This window comes from Panthera pardus, unplaced genomic scaffold, assembly GCF_024362965.1.
Source record: "Panthera pardus isolate Hobbes unplaced genomic scaffold, ASM2436296v1 HiC_scaffold_27, whole genome shotgun sequence".
Classification (NCBI taxonomy): domain Eukaryota; kingdom Metazoa; phylum Chordata; class Mammalia; order Carnivora; family Felidae; genus Panthera; species Panthera pardus.
This window is the reverse complement of record NW_026526843.1, coordinates 6,551,319-6,566,959: the sequence shown is the minus strand read 5'-3', so window position 1 is coordinate 6,566,959 and position 15,641 is coordinate 6,551,319. Positions and strand designations below refer to the sequence as shown.

At 43.7% G+C, this 15,641-nt stretch overlaps 2 protein-coding genes across 16 annotated transcripts in view; one reads left to right on the top strand and one right to left on the bottom strand.

Annotated features, from left to right (window-relative positions):
• The window catches only part of LOC109253721 (P2R1A-PPP2R2A-interacting phosphatase regulator 1-like), a 106,699-nt gene extending 104,244 nt beyond the window's left edge, over positions 1–2,455 (bottom strand). For 9 of the 10 annotated variants that reach the window (XR_008418399.1, XR_008418401.1, XM_019426927.2 and 6 more), the window contains exons 1-2: positions 2,383–2,455; positions 1,892–2,078 (exon numbers count right to left, since the gene is read on the bottom strand). Coding sequence is in view for 7 of the 10 variants with exons in the window: in XM_019426927.2 (XP_019282472.1) it covers positions 1,892–1,998 (107 nt within the window). In the remaining 3 variants the exon portion in view is untranslated. The other variant, XR_008418400.1, reaches the window with a different exon arrangement.
• A 4,225-nt stretch (positions 2,456–6,680) lies between these two features.
• The window catches only part of PABIR2 (PABIR family member 2), a 202,938-nt gene continuing 193,977 nt past the window's right edge, over positions 6,681–15,641 (top strand). For all 6 annotated transcript variants that reach the window (XM_019426943.2, XM_019426946.2, XM_019426945.2 and 3 more), the window contains exons 1-7: positions 6,681–7,795; positions 9,953–10,031; positions 14,069–14,125; positions 14,460–14,503; positions 14,605–14,659; positions 14,931–15,032; positions 15,400–15,485. In XM_019426943.2, the coding sequence (XP_019282488.1) occupies positions 7,698–7,795; positions 9,953–10,031; positions 14,069–14,125; positions 14,460–14,503; positions 14,605–14,659; positions 14,931–15,032; positions 15,400–15,485 (521 nt within the window). In that variant the 5' untranslated portion in view covers positions 6,681–7,697. The remainder of the gene's footprint in view (positions 7,796–9,952; positions 10,032–14,068; positions 14,126–14,459; positions 14,504–14,604; positions 14,660–14,930; positions 15,033–15,399; positions 15,486–15,641) is intronic.

Below are 15,641 nucleotides of genomic sequence, written 5' to 3'. Positions count from 1 at the left end.
TTCCCTGACATCAGGCATGTCACATATCATCTTCGGGTTACTTCTTTATGACACATGAGAGTCCCTGGACTTGGTCCACCTTGTGGTTTCTTTATCTTTAACTCCTCGTAGATAAATAGGTAAACTGATTCTCACCTTTCTGTACCAATTTCGCTTCATGCATCAGGAGCTTAAGCTACAGAATTTGACACTGTAAGCATGCTCTAATATGATAAAAATAAAAACTTTAAATCCTTCGCAGAACAAAACAAAGCATGAAGGGATAACTGCGATCACTCTCCTTGTTTCTAGGACTGCTTGCAACTTGTTTTTCATTTCATAAAGGCTTCCAGTAAAACCAACATTCTCCTCAAGTGCTTTCTTCTAGCAGAGTGGGTCCACAGCAATTCATTTTTTCATACAATAGGATTAGGGTCTATCCTGAATTTATAGAATGTTCTCGTTTTCAGCTCAACATGCACAGCTGCCTCCCCTTTATTTTTCTATCTGCCTATTAAAAAAGATAATGCATTATTTTTTTGATTAATCTTAGTTTGCATTTCCTTTTGGAACAGTATATTCTCCTTTGCCTCAAATGACCAGAAAGCTGTATTTGGTTAGTTAATGAGCTTAGAAGTTGATTAGTAGTGGACAAAACACTAGCTTAGGAGTCAGGAGACACAGGTTCCTAGTACTGGCCCTACTACGTCATTTTAGAGACTTATGGGCCTCGGTTTCCTCATACATTAAATAAGGAGGGTATATCTGGTCTCTGAGTTCACTTCTAACTGTTGTGATTTATACCTATCAATTAGTATGATGCTAGCAAAAACGAGGAACAAAGTTACTAACACAGGAAGTGAATGAATTTTTCAAACATTTTTACAATACTGATAAAACTTTATGATACTATGATGTGAGATCCAAGATCTCACTTTCAAACCCTATTTTAAGAAATTATAAGCTTGTGCCATGCCAGATAGTGGATATGTGCAGGAAAAACAGTTAACCATCAGGACAGTGTTTCTAAATCTTATGTTTTCCATTATCAGTCCTCAAAGGTGTCTTCCCTCCCCCTTTTTTTAGAGAGGGTAGGGGCAGAGGGAAAGGGAGAGAGAGAATCTTAAGCAGGCTCCATGAGATCATGACCTGAGACGAAATCAAGATTCGGATGCTTAACCGACTGAGCCACTCGGGCGCCCCTCTAAGGAGCCCTTTTTTTTTTTTTTTTTTTTTTTTTTTTTTTACATTTTCCCTCCAATTACTCCCTCTTGAAAATTCACACAAAATTTTTGTATGTATAGCTGTGGTTTGTACATAAAAAGGCAAGATGTTTTTCACCACCCTCCCCCCAAGAACGAAGTTGGGGGCAGTACCGGCCATTGAGGATGCAACATTTAGGAGATCAAGTTTCTCTGGTACCTAAACTTTTTGTTCAAATAAAAACTAGGTGTAAAAAAAGGTCCAAGCTTAGTTGCTTGGCAACCTTTTATGATGGCTGGAGGTGAAGGTCAGAGGTGACAAAGCAGCTGAGAGAATGACAAAAAATTAGTCATTACAGAAGATCTGGAGGCAAAGGGTGGGGAACACTCAGTTTCTTCAAAGGAGTGGGTAAGAGATGGGGTGAAGTTAGAAAAAGTCCTGCTCCACACCAATAGGTTGCTGCTTTTGGGTCCCTGTGGACTGTCAGAAGAGCACGTTCAGGTTCACGTGTGTCAACCTCAGGGTAGGTGTGCGCTCTCCCTTCGGCCAGCCCAACCCACTCCTCCCCAAGGCTGAGTGTGAGATCTCCAGACAACAGGAACACGGGAGATAGCTGCAGAAGCTCGATGAAGAAAGGGATGGGAATGCTATCGTAAGTCACTGTCCCCAACTCCTGCCACCCACCCCCTGCTATCTCAAGCCTGCTCACCCAAGCCCACTGATCAAAGGGGCGCTGTTGGATCGTTTCAGCGAGTCGTCTGTTGTGGCTGAACTCGGCAGCAGCTCCGAGTCTAGGTCCATTTTCTCTTGTGCCATGTCCACGTCGAGGAAGAAGCTACTGCTTGGTCCGAACTTCGCAAGGTTTTCTGGCTCCCATTCACATAAGGACAAGTCAACTGGTTGAGGAGAGCAGGGAGGGAGGAAAAGGGAAAAAAGAGAGGAAGCACCACCTTTAGACGAGTGCTCACCTTTGCAGCCCTACCATCCCTAATACCAGTGGGCACAAAGCGTGGCAAGACTGGCTCGGACCCTCGGACCCCCCACAAGCTCCGGGTCCCTAACGCTGAGAAGATACTCCACCTCCAAGTCTATAATGAAAGTGGGGAATTTATCTTAGTCACCTCCACAACTGTTCGCCCTTATTTCCCTCGGCCAAGGAAACCCCAGGGGACCCTTTCCGGCCCAAGCAAAAACTACAACCTGTCGCCTCCGAGAATCAGTTGGGTGCCGCCCCTCCGCACATGCGCCGGACGCGCGGCCCGCCGACGCACACTTATTACGCAAGCAATGAAGGTTAATGAGGGCGCTTTCGCCAGCCTTGCGGGGGCGGGGGGGCGCACGCGCAGTCAGAGCCGCTTTTTTTACCCTTAGCCGGGTTCTCTCTTCTCTCTTCCTAGGGGCGATTCACCGTGGTTGTTCCTCCGCTCCCATGTGAACCGCGGGATGGTTTCGCTGACCGTTATTTAGGAAAGAAAGGGTGGGGAGGAGTAAGGGGTACGGGAGCGCCGTCTTTTCTGCTGTGTCTAAAATAATATTGTTTTCTCAGATTTGATTAGCCAATTATCCCCTTATAATTGAGACCTACAAGCTTGTTACCTCTGTCCTGTTATAGCCAACACTACACATTTGTAGTTTTAAAATAATGCAATACGTCTGGGGGGGGGGGGGGAACAACCCAAGACCTGCCACCTGCTCCCAAAGTGTCCTGGTAGGCAAAACATAAGAGAACATAAGGGAAGGGAAGCAAAAATAATATAAAAACAGGGAGGGGGCCAAAGTGTCCTGGTAGGGCGCTAATCCAATTGAATCAACTGTGCAGACAAATCACTGTTTTCCATGTGGTTTCATTGTTTTTGTTTTTTTACCGTAATCATAAGTGTATATTTTTACACTAAATACCATTTATCTTCTCAAAGCTATACATATAAGAAAATGATTTGAGTTAAAGTAGAGAAGCTTGTTTGCTCAGAACAAATGTCTCAGAATTTAATATTCATCCAAATCAGTGTTTCCATTTAATAACGCTGTCATGGCTCAAACATTTTAAGAAGTGCTCTTTTAGAATTTTTCACCACTTTAATGAGCCACGGAATACTGAAATCGTAACTCCATGCTAATAATTTTGTAAAACCATACCTTTTAAGAACCGTATAGAGAACTGGCAGAGAAGGCAAGTGAAACTACTGAAATGATAGTTATTAATTAAAATAGTCACTACATGGTATAGCACTTCAGTGTTTAAAAAATGTCTTCATATACTTGTCTCAATTGGTTCAATCATGAACCCTGCTCAGCTAATTACTGGTGAATGTAATGGGATTATCTTGAAACAGTTCATGACAAGTTAATGACATGAACGATCATAATCATTCTTCATTCATTCTGAGAACAGAATAAGAAAAACTTAATTATATTACCAGACATGAGGATGATTTGGAGTCTCCTGACATAAGACAGGTTAACAATAGCTACCATTTTTTTACGCACTTAATTATATGCCAGGTACTGTCCTAAGCACTTATTAAAATTTTTTTTATCCATTCTGAGAGAGAGAGTGCAAGCATGTGCATGTGGGGGAGGAGCAGAGACAGAGGGAGAGAGAATCCCAAGCAGGCTCTGTGCTGACAAACGCAGGGCTCAATCCCATGAACTGTGAGATCATGATCTGGGCAAAATCAAGAGTTGGAGCCTTAACTGACTGAGCCACCCAGGCGCCCCATAAGCACTTTAAATATGTGATTGCATTTAATGCTTACAGTAATTCTGTGAGGTAGGCACTATCACAATGCCCATTTTTCAAAGGAGGAAACTGAAGCCCAGAGGAGTTACTCAAGTGACAACTGCTAAGTGGCAAAGCCAAGAGTCCTCTGCCGTTCTATTTAAGTGAAAAGACAGATGAGGTGCGTCTGGATATTTCTCTGGATACTATTTCTGTACTCATAAACACTTGATACATCTTTTTAAATTATTTTATGAATAAATGCAAGTTTAAATAACCTGCCATTCACAGCCATCTTGTAAAGAAGGCAAGTTACTTCTATTTTACAGTCGATAAAATTCCAGAGAGATTAATGGCACATAATTAGGTAGCAGTAGAATCTGAGCTGGTACCAAAGTCTCCTGAAAGCCACTGTTAAAGTTCCCAGGGTACCTAGAAAATTTACGAAAGATGGTAGTTAAAGCTGAGTAAGTAAGGGTGGATGTCAAAGGCTGTGGTTAAATACAGAATGGGGTCAAAGCCAAATTGAATAGCAGAAAAATAGAGAGGGAGTACATGAGAAAAGAACTAGATCTTACTCCCACTCTGCTGCTCATTTTACTTTTCAAAGAGTTTGTTGATATTCGTGGCAAGTAATAAAGTTTAATAGATATATTTTGAATGAACAGACAATATCATCATGCCTAAGCATTACAGATATCTAATTTTTAAAAATCGAAGTACAATAACACTAAGACAATAGATTATAACATGACAAGGAAAGAGCAACCAAGAGACTTGCAAGAAAAGGGGTAGTAATATGAAACAAATACGTACCCAAGATGGCAGGAAGTTTTCAGCTATTACCAAAGAGGAGGAACTCTCTAACTAAAGTGTAGCTAAATGCCAGGAACCCATAGTACATGCATAAGTTAGAATGTCAAAAGGAACGAGTAGTACAAAAACAATTCTGTATACTATAGTGGCAAACACAATATTTGAAGAAATTATTTTTACTTATTCCCATTTTTATACATGATTATACCAACCTAGCTGTGTTTCATGATCAGCTCCTGCTGTTCCATAGCAATATGCCATGATCTCAGATTGCCATTTTGCTTAGATCTATACCTTGCCACTTATGCTACTCCTGTCTTTGAGTGTCCCAGTCTGCTGCCATCTGTACCAGGCCTCTTCATTATAAAAGGTGACCCACAAATATGTGATAATCAGTTGTCTAGTTTACCAGTTGTTATGGCAACTTTTAAGCAACTGCTTAACCCTTAGTTATCATAAGGGTAAGTCAGAGAAAAGTTGAGTCCAAGGCCACAGGTTACAAACACCCCAAATCTCCCAAAAGATTTCCATGAAGTGAAAGAAACTAGGTAGGCAGGAATATGTGAATTGAACCTTGAAATGATGGCCAAGGTAGTATCCATATCCTCACATGTCCTTAAGTTTCTCCTAATCATTAAGCTTCTGAACGTTAGCAATTCTACTAAATTGTTGGACTCCTCAGAGTTAGGGACTCTGCATGTGGTCAGCGAATGACTGTTCAGTAGCTTTTGTGAACCCGAGAATGTACTTTTTTTTTTTTTTGAGCAGATGATGGAGTTGCTATGACCTTGAGATAAAAAGAGATAAATAAATTGATCAAAAACAGAGTTTCTAATCCAGTTGGCAGGAAGATGTAGGCAATCTAAAGGAAACTTTCCAAAAGAGCTTTAGAAACTCTGTATTACAAGGAGCAAATATTAACATTGAGGAATAAAATGATTGAGCTTGGCAGGTTTAATATGGGATAACTAAATTGAAGAGTCAGGTAAAAGTAGTTTTGCTAAATTTTGAAACCAATTTCCCAACTAGCAAATTTCCTATATTTCTTTGTATGTATGATTTTTTTTTTTATTTATTTTTGGGACAGAGAGAGACAGAGCATGAACGGGGGAGGGGCAGAGAGAGAGGGAGACACAGAATCGGAAACAGGCTCCAGGCTCCGAGCCATCAGCCCAGAGCCTGACGCGGGGCTCGAACTCACAGACCGCGAGATCGTGACCTGGCTGAAGTCGGACGCTTAACCGACTGCGCCACCCAGGCGCCCCTCTTTGTATGTATGATTAACACAATACAATGCCATCTTTATCCTAGGGTCATTCAAGTAGTGAGGATTACATGAGTTAATATTTCTAAAGCTCTTATTATTGGACCTAGCACAGTAACTGCTATGTAGGTGTTTGTTAAATAAAATAATTCCAGGCCTCACACGTGCCGAATGGCTATTGTTGGGGTCTCCATAAATCCTAGAAAGAAAAAAAAAAATTCTGGGTCTGCTACTTGTTCTTCAGGACTTTTCTTAACATCGTTGAAGCCTTGCAAAATGGAGATGACTCCTTGCCACTCGCCATATGAACTTTCATTATTTTTTCACTTCCGTTTTGTCTAGTGCAACCAAATGGATGATCTGAAAAAGAAATCAGCCCCTCCAAAGGCCAACAAAATCAAGGGATTTAAGAAACGAGCAGGGATCACAGAGGTCAGAGCAAACAAACTGGGAGCGAAAAAACGTGAAAACCACAAGTTTCCATTTCCCTCGAATATTGGCCCAAACTCCTCCTGAAAGATGATGCTCCAGTGTCTCCAAACTATTGGTTCTTTTCAAAATCGGGCGCCAGGGTCCCCGGGCCAATGCCATAGAGGAAGGCGCCGGGCCCCCTGGAAACGCTCCTCCCACTTTGGAGGAGGTTTGCGGGGCGGGGCTCCCACGCATGCTCCGTGCCCGCGGGCTCATTGGCGCTGCCGCCGGGCGCGTGCGCAGGACCCGATAGGTGCCCGGACGCGGAAGACTTGGCCCGGTGGAGGTTCCCGCTTCTGAAGCGTGGGAGGCGGAAGAGGCGGCAGGTTGTAGATTTTGGTCTTGGCCCCAAGGGGTTCCCCCCGGGCCATCAGAACCCAAGAGAGGAAGAGGAGGCACCGCGGCGGCGGCTGAGGGGCCGAACCCCCCACCTGTCCTCCAGGAGGGGAGGGGGGGTAGGGAGGGGATAAGCACCCCTCGCAGGGCTGAGGAGCCCCTAGGACCGGGTCCCAGAGCATGGGGGGCTGGACCGGGTCCCCGAGCATGGGGAGCTGGAGCCGTCGAGGCCGCCCGGCCAGGCCCTGCTCGACTGTCAGCTTTACGGTGGTGTTAGCACTGCCCGGGCAGCTGCGGTGTCTGTAGCCCGGCCCCACTTGAGGTCGTCGGCCGAAAGATAGCAACATGAGTTTCGCCGCTGCCTAGTTTCCTCCCCCTCCTCTTCTCCCTCTGTCCGCCTCCTTCTCCTCTTCCCCATACTTCGTCTTTTCCTTTCCCTCTCTCGTGCTCTTTTTCCTCCACCCTGCCCTCCTTCCCTTCCGTCCTCGTCCTTTCCCCATCTTCCTTTCCCGATTCTGTCCTCCTTGTACTCTGTTTTCCTGTTTTTCCATCTATCCCCTTTCCCTTCCTCTTGCTCTTTTCCCTCCATTCCTCTCTTTTCTCCATCGTCTTCCGCTTATTCTGTCACCCTCCACCACCACCTCCTCTCGATACCGTCTCCCCTTCCTCCTCCCCTCACTCACTATCAGCCTCCCTTCCTCATCCTCATCCTCATCCTCCTTCCCTCCTCCTCCTCCTCCTCTCCTGCTTTTCTCCGCCCCAGCCCCCGCCCCCAAGCCTCCGCCCCTTAGCCCCCGCCCCCAGCTGCCAGTCCCCAGCAGCTCAGTCCTGCAGTGAGAGTCTTGGGAGTCCATAGCTAAGCACCAGGAGCTGAGCACTGCCCGCTGTGCCTGCCTGCAAGTCTCCGACATGGCTCAGGAGAAAATGGAGCTGGACTTTGAGCCTGACACATCTGATGGGGGCGCCCTGAGGAGATCCAGCAGCGCTCCCCTGATCCACGGGCTCAGGTGAGCGGGGTGGGGGACGATGAATAGGGGGTTCAGGGTCTCCTCTATTCCCTGCAAGCAATCTTGCTTCCCTAAAGTGAGACTTGGAGCTCATTTGGGTTCTCCAAACTGGGGGGGGGGGGGGGGGGGGCTTGTTTGCTTGACAGTGACTTGGGTCCCAAGGTGGAGTGAAAGTTTGACCCCAAACTCTGGGAAGCGTGGGGGAAAATGAGGCCCTCTTTACCTGGGGCTCTGTTGGCTCACTCTGAAAGGAACTACAAGGAGCTTCTGGCTCTTCTAACAGGTTGCTTACCCTGCCTAATTTACACCACTGAATGTCAGACTGAAGCCCCTGGAACTAGACTTGCAACTTGACACCTGTCTCTAAGAGCTGCTATTTCTAAGCTCGGTTTAGGAACCCTGGCATTAACAGAGCATTTACTTTAATAAATCACAATTTATCTAATAACTTGTACTCAAGTGGCGTGTTCATGTCACATTAAGTGATTCGGATTTGTCCTAATGTTTTCAGATCCCAAAACTGCCTGAAATGCATTCCAGTGAATAAAAAAAAAAAAAGGGTGTCCTGTAGCTTAGATCAGTTAAAGAAAACAATGTTTTAGAAAACAATGGGAACAATCAACCCTTGAATTTTAGTGGTAGGGTCTTGTATTGTCATGTGAATAAGTCACCAGAGGGTCTATTTTCAGGTAGAATTTTGTGATGGTGAAGGAGGTTGGCAGACCTCCTGAGCCTATTACATTTCACTCTTAGAAGTAAGACAATTCATCTTAGTAGAGAGCTAATTTGTGAGACCCTGTGGAAATGGAATTAGTCCAAAAAAGGGGATGGGAGTAGAATTAGCCAAAATCATTAATCAAGCACAGTGAAGGCAAAGAAACAGGTAATCCTTGTCTGTCAAACTGATTACAATATCTGTATTTTGGGGGGAAATGGATTTACTTATTTTCTTTTACTAAATTTTGAAACTGGGGGGAGGTTGGAGTGGCTCCTTGCTTTCCTAATGCCGTCCTCCGCTCTACATTTATTTTTGATACTATAGGAATAAATTGGTCTTTGGGGTTGTCTTTTAAAATCTGGTAAGCAAAAGCAGTTGCTAGGGGGTCGGGGCCATCCCACTGACCTGCATTTAGACTGTTGTAGAAATAATGCACTGTTTTTTGAATCAGGATCTAAGTAAATACTTGCAAGGTAGCATGATGTGACAGAAGCAGGGGTGAGGAGACTAGGCCTCATCCCAATTTTCTCCCTGATTGTGGTCATGAGTGTCAGTTTTCTCATTCAAAATTTAGGAGAGCTGGATTAGGTGATTTCAGCGGTCCCTTGGAACCCAATTCAGTTCAGCCCTGAAAATCCTTCTTGCCCTCTTATTATGGGCATGGCACTCTGCTAGGCAGTGCGGGGAGATTGTGCAAAGATGAACAAAAGACCTCTGCCCAAGGAGTTTGAGACACACGCACACTTTTCTTTAATAAAAGGTAAAGTGGGTATCTCAAGAAGAATCTCATTTCCCATTGTGCTCTTTGGACTCAAAGGAGGGATGATTGCGTCAGGTTTGTGTATTGAAGAGAGGCTTCACAGAGGGCACTGCATGGAAATGGGTGCTCAAGAAGAGGAAGGATTTGGGCCGATGGTGGTGGTGGGGTGGGGGGGGGGAGACAGAAGAGACAACATGAACAAAACCCCAGGTACGTTTATTTAGCTGCGCAGCGGGTTCAAAGGTAGAACATATTTAGGGCAGTAGTGGGAGAGGTGCTAACTGGGCTCACACTGTAGAACAGGGCCCGGCCCTTCTCACCGTCATGGCGCACACAGAAAGCAGCAACATGTTTAGGTGCTCTGGGGTAAACAGATGAGGCTGCTCTTGTCTGGTGGGAACCGGTTTGGGGGCGTGGGCTCTGGCCAGAGGCAGCTGGAAGCAACCAGTCTGGAGCTCCGCCCCATACCTCTCCTAGCTGCCCCCCAAGCACTGAGGAGATCAGTATCTGGGTAGACCTGTGATCCACAGCAAGCCACTAGGAAGGCCGGTGAGGAGTTTATTCATTGTTTGGAGTGAGGAGCCATCGAAGATTCATTGTTAACTGGAGAGTGGGCGTTAATACAGTTGAAGGATGTCTTAAAGGAAAAGACATTAATCATTTTATTTTTATTTTTTAGTGATCTTTCTCAGGTTTTTCAACCTTACACATTTAGAACTCGGAGGAATAGTACAACGATTATGAGCCGTCATACCCTGGTAAGTATAGAAGTAAGTATTTTTAGTGGTATGGATTGGGGAAAATACTTCCAGACGTAGTTCGTTCTTAAGATGATGTGCTATGTACCATCGTTCACTAAAGAAAAATAATTTTACCTATCTTGCTCATGCTGTGGCCCTTGTCAGCTTTTGGTGCAAAACAGAGATCTGCTTAAGACTTTTTTCTTGGCTGTGGGACTTTGTGTTTTTAAAAATTGTTCGTTGTTTTTTTTGTCACTGCTTGCATGATGGTTATGAGGGAAGTCAGGATTAACTTCTAAATATAGCTGAGAAAAATGGTCTTTATTTATCCCAGGAAGCAAAAAATTGTTTAGACATTAGCCGAGTATTTCTGACACTTACCTGTTGGACAGTGCTATGTATCCAAAGTGAAATCTCCCTTAAAATGCGTGTATTTATATTCTCGGTAGAGTTGCTAATTGTGACTGTTCTAAATAGCCTGAGCTGTCAGGGGTCACCCTATTAGTTGGACGCATTGGGAGAGATTATGATGAGGTTTTTAATATAGTAGCACTTCACATGTGGAGCCCACTTAGCCAGTAGCTGCATCACTCTGAAAGACATCTGAGATGTAAGCAAACAGACCTCTGAATGGCCGCACTAGATTTCCATAGTCTGTGCACAAAGGTTCATCAGTTTGTTTACAGGAGAGCCTCTGACCTCCAAATCATCTAAAATTATGCACAATCATAATAAGCTTCCAACTCAGTAGTGTGTGAGAAGCAGCAAATCAAAAGAGGTGCATTCGGGCTTAAGGTATACTAATAGCTGCTAGCAGAGGAGGAGAGGGGAAAACTGAAAAGCAGACCGGTTTTTAACAACGCAGTCTGTGGCTTAGCATAAGGGCTAAGAGCCTGTTAATGGTCCCTGAGGGTCTCACTGGCACTGAACTGTAAAATACTTGATGTTCTTAAGGATACCTGGGTCACTAACCTTTTTTCAAATTGTAGTGTACCATACCCTGTGCCTTCATGGTATTCTACATGTTACCGAGTCCTTTCACATTTCTAATCCTCATAGCCACCCCCTGCGAAGTAGGCAGGGCCAAAGATGTCCTTACCAGTTCAAAGAGGCAGCAGCTAAGACTCAGCTGATAGAAATGACTTGCTCAGAATCACACAATTGCTAAGTGGCAGAGCTGGGATTAGAATAGAGATAGGTCAAGGCCATTCTGGTTGGTAAAATCTGTTTAAGAAAGGAGAAATAAAATACACTTTTAAGGAAGATTTCCAGCTGAAGTGGCTAGAAATACTTAAAAGGGGAAAATGTTAGCTGTCTGGAGGTTTGATTCACCTCACCTTCTTCCCCGAGGATACTGGAAAATAGAACGGCTTCATTTCGCCCTGTAGATGAGAAATGTTTCTGCTTGTTACACAGCCATGCTCCCGATATCAGTAGTATAGCAAAGAAGGGAAAATGAATTTGCCTCTGTACACTTGACTTTGCTCTTTTCTAAGATGTGAAAATTCTTATCAACTCTGTCTTGATTCCTCTCTCCCTACTCCCTGACAGATACGTTTTGCTCTGGCTGCACTAAAATGCCTATTTCGCTGAAGGGGCCACGTTGGTTCACTTCTCTTTGTGGATCCTTACGTTGTCCTTCCCTCCATCCCCTTCTCCTTTTGAGCTTCCTGGTTTGGGATGCCTTCCGGAGCACCCTTCGGGTACTTCGGTCATCGGATGGGTTATACCACGTGTGTTCAATCACAGTGTCCTCTATAAATCTTAATACGCTTACCCACCTCTCGGATTAACCTGCAAAAAGCAAGGTGTTGAATGAAATGGAAAGGAGCGACGCAAGATCTGCAGGAGTTGTCTGTGCAGCATCTGACAACTGATTAGGTGTAAATGCAAGGGGAAGGAGGACTCCAGGGGACTGAACTTTTATTTCTTAGCGGCCAGGGGAAAAGCGTTGCCTTTATTATGAGTAGGGAAATTTCAAGGAATTGGTCATCTGAAGGGCCAGGAGATAAATTCTGGGCATGTTGGGCCCAAGGTGCCTGCCACTTACTCTGCACTGTTCTCCGAAGCAATATTCTAATTAAAAATTGCGAGCTTCCTGGACCTTTCACTTTCAGTGGCTGACCCTTCTCTGTGAAGGCAGACGGTCATCTTGTATAAACGTCAGCTTTCTTACTCTTAAGATGTCGTTACCTTCACATGTGATGTTTTCTCCAATGGTTCCTAGATTTTCTGTCTCTTGTCACTTTGCTTGGTCTGTTGTCTCCTCTCTAGTCCCCTCCTCCCTGGCTTTTTCGCTCCTGCCTTCTTCTCCTGACTCACACATTGAATATCTGGAACACAAACTTGTCTTTTTCCCTACGTCTCTCTTTGTTTTCCCTTGACCCCTCCGAGCTTCTACAAAGCCTAATCTACACCCAGCTGCCTCCAGCTCCTTGTTTCCCAATTTCTTGCCAGCTACTCGACCAGTTTGTGATCTCACTGCTCCTACCACCATGCTATTAAAAAACTTCTTGCAAAAATCACCAGTGCCCAGTGGCAGGGGCCTCTTTCCTTCTCCTACTTAGGCTCTTCGCTTTACTTAACACCATTAACAGCACCTCCTTGAAGTGCTTGGCTTTCTTCTCAGTTGGTACATTGCTCTTGTTTCTGGTACAAGACCCAGCATTTCTCCTCCCTGTCTTCCTTTTGGGTCTTCCTTCTAGTTCTTAGTTGACAAGTTGTACATTCTATAGATGCAGCATCTACATTTCTGACTTCCTCTACTGTCAGCTTTTTGCACTCTTTACTTTGGCTTTCCTGATGATTTCGTTGCCCCTGGGGTTTCTTTTGTTCTCTGCCACGTCCATGTTCTCTGCCACGATATCCTGTTAGTGTTTCCTGCCTTAGAGACTTGCCTCGTGGCCCAGTGCTTTTCAAATGGCCTTATTAAGAGTTTAGTGGTAAACACGTGTTATTTTTATAAGTGGAAAAAAAACACTTTTGCAAAGGATTTTATTTGTAAAGTTTTTCTATTTTCAGAGCCGAGGAAAGAGAAAGAGAAAAGGGTGGGTACTGAAGAGATATCCTTTGAGGTCAAATCATATTTCAGTGTCTAACTTTTAAAAATGGCACCTGGATTAGCTTTTGCCTAAAAAACTTGGAACAGTTTATCACCATTTTATTCTACTCACTACATTAGGGTTTTTAGAAGTTTTAATAGGATAGGGCCTCTCGTAACTGGATTGTTGTCTTATTTGTCTTACAGCATTACAAATTTGTTTGCGTTTCATTAGGGAGTAAATAGCAGTTGTTTACATTATGGCTATTAGAACCCTGTAAGGTCTCTTGAGATGAATTCTACCTTTCATTCTGGGATCAGATTGTGTTTATTTTGAAGGAACATGATTTGGCCCCCAGGTCATTTTAGCCTTGTGTTGTCAAAAAATGATGCTCTAAGGGAAAGGAATGGTTATTTGAAAAATACACATTGCCGTCCACGTTGATTTTTTCTTAACTAGTAAGGTTTGTGGTGTATATTCTACCACAGTGGTATATGTAGTGGTAGTGACCAAATTTTAGAAGTGATTTAGAGCATACAAACAAAATCTCCCTATTGCAGATTTGAAGTGTTTTCGATAAACACTAATCATAGACAAAATACTATACTGGGCTTCTTTGCCTATCTTCCTCCATGGGTGCATTGGTGTTAAAAATGACTACAAGTTTTTTCTTTCCCTTCTTACCTAGTTCTTTATTTTAGATAAGTCGGGTAATGGATATTTCTAAGGCCTGGAATCTTTTTTTACATGAACGTACACAGCTCTGCATTCATTTGGGAAAAGTGTTAAAGTCAGTGCCTGTCTTGCGACAGATGGTGCTTTGAGGTTGGACACCTGGTGTACTTTCCAAAAACCGAGTGTCCTGCCTCTGGTGCATTAATGTTCAGTGATCTAAAGAGCTAGATCTCTGAGAAGAATGTGAAATCTTATTTGGGGGGAGGTTGGACACTGGTACTGACAGCAGACACTGCTTTGTGATTCAGAAAGTAGTAAGTGTTTACTTTTCCTTTCCAGTTGCTGTCGTCGTCACCAAATCGCGTTCCTAGTAGCAGACTGCATCAGATCAAAAGGGTAAATTCTACTTCCTAGCTCAGCTGCAGTTGTCTGAATCTTCCATTTGGATTTTATTTTCATTCTGAAGATGTAGATATTAAAAATGAGCCCACTCTGGGTGGCCATAGACAGATGCAAATTCTTCTGAGTGTGCGTGCAGGTGAAACACAGATGTGGCCTGGGTGACAGTCTTAGCATGTGCTGCTGTACTGTAATTATGTCAAAGACGGTAGAAAAGTCTTTTATTTGTTTATTTTTTGGTAGAAAGAAGTCTTTTAAATTGTACTTTGAAGTAGAGAACTGTGTGGATGTGGGTAAATACTGTGTTTTCAGCATGTGCTTGTCTTTGTAGGAGGAAGGCATGGATATGATGAACAGAGAAACTGCACACGAACGGTTAGTGCTTCACAAAGAACAGAGCAGTGCTTCACAAGAGCAGAGCCTAATGTATGTCTTGCTTCTGAGCACTGACGGCCTCTCATTTTTATTTGTTTTAGGGAAGTGCAGACAGCAATGCAGATCAGCCAGTCATGGGACGAGAGCTTGAGCCTGGTAAAGTTCTCACATGTTTGCTTGGTTTTGATTTTCTGGAAACCTTTATGTCATTCATTGGCTTCATTAATTTTTTTCAGACACTTCTGTCTCCCCCATTTCCAAATTTGTATTCGGTTTTTGATCTCTGCTTTTCCGCCAGGATATTAGATTGCAACTGTTTAGTGTCTGTGCATTTCTATTCTAAAAGTGTAGGCGTGTTTGAGTAGTAAAGAAGAACTGCGATGGGCTGAATTGTGAATTACAAGGAAATAACACTTTATGTTTACAGAGTGATAGCGATTTTGAGAAGCCGGAGAAACTATATTCTCCTAAAAGGATTGACTTCACTCCAGTTTCTCCAGCACCATCACCCACCAGAGGGTTTGGAAAGGTAGGCTCCTTGACAAAGTGTTAGCTGTCTTTCACACACTGAGCTGTTTACTCTAAAACACACACACACGCGCTGTGCGCGCGCGCACACACACACACACACACACACACACACACACACACACACAAATCGCCTCATTTTTTAAAAAATCCAATGACTGGAAGGAAAATCCATGAAAGTTTCTGATAGTAACTTGAAGAAAATGGTACGTCAGTCTAGGTACATATTCTCACGCATGTGTTTCTGCGTATGTAAAATATACACACACAGCTAAGCAGTTCTAAGGATGTCGTTTCTATTATTTTGAGAACTTTTTGAAAGCCAGAGCACTAGAACTATTTTAATATTAAATATGCTTTTTTTCTAGCAATGTTTTTCACCATCCTTACAAATGTTTGTGAGCAGCAGTGGGCTGCCGCCAAGTCCCGTGCATAGTCCAAGACGCTTTTCCAGGTAAGTCAGCCTACTTTTCAAAAAATGTGGTTGAAATGCTACACGTTCAGTTTGTGTCTCCCGATGACCTTTTTCCCCAACATTTTCTTACGGAAATTTTCCAACAGACAGCAAAATTGAACACAATGAACATCCATATACCTACCACCTGTATTC